General features: G+C 36.0%; 2 protein-coding genes across 2 annotated transcripts in view; both read left to right on the forward strand.

Moving 5' to 3' along the window:
- The window catches only part of LOC122976244, a 1,153,509-nt gene that overhangs the window by 976,913 nt on the left and 170,451 nt on the right, over window positions 1-6,145 (forward strand). The window lies entirely within an intron of this gene.
- Window positions 696-5,675, forward strand: plaat1l (phospholipase A and acyltransferase 1-like). The gene is made up of 5 exons (XM_044344696.1): window positions 696-1,414; window positions 3,358-3,487; window positions 4,232-4,320; window positions 4,406-4,570; window positions 5,304-5,675. The coding sequence occupies exons 1-5, from the start codon at window positions 1,406-1,408 to the stop codon at window positions 5,367-5,369; spliced, it is 459 nt and encodes a 152-aa protein (XP_044200631.1). The 5' UTR covers window positions 696-1,405; the 3' UTR covers window positions 5,370-5,675.

Below are 6,145 nucleotides of genomic sequence, written 5' to 3' on the forward strand. Positions count from 1 at the left end.
TGAAAAAGCTTTTAAACGGACGTTGAGTTGGTTTTATTTTACTTTCTCCACAAACAAATTGGTCATTATTGATCTTTTTTTTTTCTGACACTTAATAGAGAATTCAGGAGAATGTTTGTTTTTATAGTTTTAAGTGAGACGTGTCTGTTGTAAGATACATTTTTTGACACTTTTCAACTTCACTATTTTCCTCTCAGCTTTTATCGAGAGAAGCAGAAAGTCGCACTCGTGACGTCACATTTTCCTTCTTCGGCACAGTTCGCAATCAACGAGACTTTTTTTTTATGTGGAGTTTTTTAAAAAAAATCTTATAAGCTTGTTGAAAAGTAACACAAATGATCGACGTGTTTGAAAATGAACCGCAGACCAAGTCGGTGTGTTTGCAAGTTTTATCTCCTTAACTACAAATCATACGTGTTTCTTTTAGTCATGCTAACGACTGAAATGGAGCTGCAACTAATATGATTTTCACTATTGATTAATCTGTCCATTATTTTCTTGATTAATCGTTTAGTCGTTTGGTTTATAAAATGTCAGAAAATAGTGAAAAATGTTGATCAGTGTTTCCTAAAGTCCAAGATGACGTCTGAAAATGTTTTATTTTGTCCACAATTCAAAGTTTACTGTCATAGAGGACTGAAGAAACCAGAAAATATTCACATTTAAGAAGCTGCAACCAGAGAATTTGGAGGTTTCCTTCTTAAGAAATGACTCAAAACGATTATAAAAATAGTTGGTGATTCATTTAATTTGCAGCTAACTGATTAATCGTCTAATGGTTGCAGCTCTGGTCTCCTTATTGATGTGTGGACGCCTGTAATGTATAAATGACTTGTAGTAAATGAGCTAAAACATCTAAAAACTCACTGGGTTGTTCCTTTAACAGCTGACACTGCCTCCATTTCTCTCTCTCTGTTGTTCAGTGCCTTCATACTGTAGCTCCAATAAAACAAGTTTGATTGAAGCCGCGTTTGAAGCTACTTCCTCTTTTCACTCTCACTGTTTAGGAAACACCTGCTTCACACGCCCAGAGGTGGAAGGGACGAGGACACCGAAGCACCACGGTGAAACATGTCATATGAAAACCTGTAGAAATGTCCTCCTGCCTGCCTCCCCCCCCCCCCCCCCCCCCCCCAAAAATAAAAACCCACCTGGAGCCCCCACACAGACACACTTGAAGTGAAGCTCAGAAACACCACGACACGCAGAACATAAGAAATACAAACGTGTCGGTGACGTTAAAGTGTGATGTAGAGGGTGAGAGCGAGGTCAGTGGACTGTGACAGATCTTCACGCTATCACACCAGGACAGCCTGTATGTAAAGCAGATGGAGTTCCTTTGTGTGAGAGGTGACAATTTATTATCAGAAGCAACTGAAGGCAGGCAGAGTAAACATCTAAACCCATGGGCCTGGTGAGTAGAACCCAAATATTAATATTAGTTCATAGTTTATTTGAGTTTTAGTGCTTCGGTGCCATTTTCTAGCAATACTTTTTAATGAATGTGTGTTCATGGTTAAAGCATTCACTCTATAGCTTTAATATGAGCGGTTTTGGGGTTTCAGGTTGTGAAAACACACACTTGGTGGTGGAGCTGTTTTTAGCACTTTAATTCCTCTTTTTAGCACCTTAATGACCTTTTTAGCACTTTATTGGCTCTTTAGCACTCAATTTCCTCTTTTTAGCCTCTTAATTCCACTGTTTAGTACTTTAACTCCACCTTTTAAGGATTTAATTCCACTTTTTACCACTTTCATTCCACTTTTTAGCAATTCCACATTTTAAGGCTTTAGTTCCACTTTTATTCCACTTTCTGATTAATTTCTAATTAGACAAGTCATTATTAGTCATTCCCTAATCAGTATTAGTGAATGACAAATCATTCACTAATACTTTATAGCTTTAATAAGAACAATTTTGGGATTTTCAGGCTGTGAAAAACCACACTGTTTGGGTGCTCTTAATAGTACTTTAATTCCATTTTTTAGTGCTTTTGTTTCAATGTTTAGTACTTTCATTCCACTTTTTGCACATTAATTCCATTTTTTACTACTTCATCTCACTTTTTAGGACTGTCATTCCACTTAAATTAAATTCCACTTTTTAGGACTTTCATCACACATTTTACCGCTTTACTCGACTTTGTAGTACTTTTATCCACTTTTTAGCAATTTTATTCCACTTTTTTAGCACATTAATTCCACATATCTTGTGGAGGAAAAAAATCATTTTTTTAACAGCTGATTAATACTTTAATTTGGAGACAAGAATTACATGCTGAACCCGCCATTTAATTGTGAAAGGAGGCATCTAAAAGAAAAGGCACCACGACTTCCTGTTGCCTGTTAACTCTTCAACAGTTTGATATTATACACGACGTGCATCTTCCTCATCAAAATTGTGCAAAAATGTGCTCATATACTAAATGTGACAGAAGTCACAACATGTGTTCTTCTTGTCCACAATTAAGAAAATATTTGAGGATTTCTTCCTCAAAACATCCCTTAAACTGTGTCCACTAATTGCAGTTGTTGGTGTCTAACAAAGTTTGGATTATTTCACTAAGAAAAACAGATTTTTTTGTAGCTTTTATATCACTTGCAGCACGTTGTAGAACTTTACTTCTTAAATCTCCTACTTCCTCTCGGTGGCTTGAAGATGTGGTTATTTAAATTGAATTTAAAGCTTAAAAAGCCTTAAAAAGTTCATTAGTTATTTTTACAACCTACTTTCTCTGCATTCACTTTTGTCTTGTCTTTTGTTTAACACCTTTAAACTGTCCTTACTGCACATACGTAGTAATCTAACTTCTCATTTTGTCATTTTAACAAAGTATAAAGTTTCCCAAATTAAAAAAGATGAATATTGATATTTATATTTCTACAGGAAATATAAATAAAGTTACGTTACTTTCAACATTAACATGAAGACCAACTATTTGCTGAAGGCGGATTAGAATTAGAGAAACACGTAGCGCTACATTAATGACTTTATTAACATTTATAACGACACGATGATGCCATCTAACGTTAGTCTGTGTTTTCATCTGTGATGTTTTACTTAAAGTGACATAACTTTATTTATACATCATGCAAAGACAAGCTGAGAAGTCTGTCTGTAGACCATAAAATACACTTGGACTTTTTCTCTGATCTTTGATTTTTGAAATATTGGATCATTTATTGAAATGAGGGAAAAATCACTATTTGCACCTTAGTGCAGTACTTGCACAGGTTGCCTCAGCACTGATATGGTGTATATGATTATATAATTATATTTTTGGGATGTTTTTGGAGTCAAATGGTCACATTTATTGTGTGTCAGCTGGTTGCATTTATTTGATTTTTGTCTTTACAGAAGAATTCCCGTCCCCAGTTGTTCCCGGGGGACATCGTGGAGTATCCCAGGAACAAATACTTCTCCCACTTCGGGGTGTACTACGGAGAGAGAGACGGCGTTCCCTACGTGGCTCATCTGACATGTCGAGGTCAGTGTCGTCCTGCGTGAAAGCAAAAAATCTCCTCGTCAGGCTGTTTTTGTTTGTCATTGATTCTTATTTTCTTAATATGAGAAAAATCTGCCAGAGTAGTGGGAATATTTCAGTTTTTCCAAAACTTATTTCTTACAAAATAAAGAGTGTCTGTATCTTGAAACGACAAAGAAAAAGGCAGGTTTCTGCACTAGAATCAAGAAAAACTCAACTTTATTCTAGAAATCGTGCTGAAAACATGTTAAAATGACCTTGTTACTTGTTTTAAAAAGTAGTTTTAGACTTCTGCTGGTGAATTTTTAAAGTTAAACAGTTGTGAATAAGCAGGTTTTATACGACTAATATGATTTGACAGGATGGAAGTATTGATTGTTTTTCATCATTTATGGTGCCTACGCAGCAAAAATCCTCCGTCTCCTTCTCATCAAGTCATTTTTTTCTGTAATCTGAGTCCTTTAAGTTTAATTTCCTTAAAAATCTGCAGATAGAGTAAAAAAAAGCTTTTCATATTTTTTGGTAAAATGTTCTGAAATCAAGTGTAATTTCTTTTAATTCTAGTGCAGCAAAGACGCTCATCTCTAGAAAATCTTTATAACAAGTTGACGTCTTTTGCATTTTGGAAAGAAGTTGAAACGTTCTGACTGCATTGGAAGAAAAAAATAATGTTTTTAGGACTCAATTATATACAGAAATGACCTGATAAGACTCCTCAAAAACACTTGTGATGTTTGTGTTTGTCAGATTCAGACTCCAAGCTGCCGCTCTTTGGCAGAGCTCTGAGGTCAGAGGTCAAACTGGATCCACTGGAACTGCTGGGGAAGAAATACAAGGTGACACACATATAAAACGTGATCGTCTCAGGGGAGAAAAAAAAAAAAAAACATTTAAAAACTAAAAACAACATCTCCTCTCCAGGTCAACAACATGCTGGACGGCTCGTTCCCGGCCAGAGACTTCCACGCCGTGGTGAAGCAGGCCATCGACGACATGATGGGCCGCGAGGTGACGTTCGACATCCTGTTTCACAACAGCGAGCACCAGGCGACGCTCTTCAGATATGGAGTCAAGAAATCTGAGCAGGTCGGCCGGCAGAGAGTCTTTTAAATTACTTTAAATGTCTTTATTTCTGCTGTCGTTAAACGCTTGAAGTGCATTTAGGTTTTTTCGCCCTGAGTTCTGACTCTCAGGAGTCTCCGATTCTCTCTCAGTCTCATTATTTTCACATTTCAAGCTTTTGTTTTTGATTGACACTAATGATTTCATTTGAGACACACTAAAAAATGACAAAACTTACACCAACAAGTTGAAAGTCTCCTCCAAACTCCTGCTGCAAAAGTGGAATTTTAATTTGTTTCTCTGTTCCTTCACACAAAACGATTATTTCAGTTATCAATTGCAATGCCAGTTATTGATCTGATTAATTGTTTAGTCGATAAAATGTCAGAAAATAGTGAAAAATGTTAATTATAATCCCCAAAACCCCAAAAATATTCGCGTTACAATGATGTAAAACAGAGAAAAACTGCCACTTTTCAACAGAGGATGTTTTCTGGATAAACAATTATATGATTGTTATTATTATTAATTGCATTTATCAATTAATTGTTTCAGTTCTAGACACAAAGATGACATGATATGAACTTTTTATTTTGCTCAAATAAGACACATTTCCACCCTTAATTAATTTCTAGATCTTTAATGTGTGATGTGCAACAGCTGTAAGTGTGTCTTCAGTATGTGTGTGTGTGTGTGTGTGTGTGTGCAGTTAGACTGATAAAACTGATGTGTGTGTGTGTGTTTCTGTGTGTTACAGATAGAGAGAATCTATGAATACATCATGCCGGCGTGGAAGAAGCTGTTCGAGAGGAAGGAACTGTGAAAACAGTGGAACCACTGGAGGGCGGCGTTGTTCTCCTGGTCGTCATCAGTAGCTCGTTCTCTTCAATCTGCGTACAAATATCACGACTTTACACTTTCAGATTGCGTGCAGTGGAAACGCCAAAGTCCAGGTGACTTATTAGGAGGAGTCGGGTTGGATGGATGGTGGTCATTATTTTAATGGAGATTTTTACCGTCATGTCGGTACCATGTTTGTACCACATTTTACTGTTTTAACCCAAACGATGATCTTTCACTAAACCCGAACCAAGTGGTTGTTGTGGATAAACCAAACCAATGGCGTTAATTGACACACAAAAAGGTTAAAAATGTGGCGTTAAATTGACGTATCACCTGCACACAGAATTAGATTTTGGCCTATGTATTTGTACGCAGATTGTGAGACCAGGTTGTCATTACGTTGTTGAGCATTAGGGCCAAAATTTAAGATTTCACTTATAAAGTCTTGATTTTGAGAACAAAAAGTCAGAATATTATTGGATAACGTTGCAATATTATGAGAAAAAGTTTCCATATTTCCAGAATTAATATTTCATATGTGATGATTGGATATGGTACAACTTACAAAATATTAGAAACATTTGTGGTTCTGACACTCTGTCGTACTTCATAATAGAGTTTTATTCTTGTGATTATTGTCACATAAGAGGGAAAATAGTTACCTAATCATTACTGAGCATGTATTTGAAAGAAGAGATTATTTAGGAAACATCAAGTTTAATATGATAAATTTTTAATTAAAGGACCAGTGTGAAG

The sequence above is a fragment of the Thunnus albacares genome, chromosome 24, assembly GCF_914725855.1.
Source record: "Thunnus albacares chromosome 24, fThuAlb1.1, whole genome shotgun sequence".
NCBI lineage: Eukaryota > Metazoa > Chordata > Actinopteri > Scombriformes > Scombridae > Thunnus > Thunnus albacares.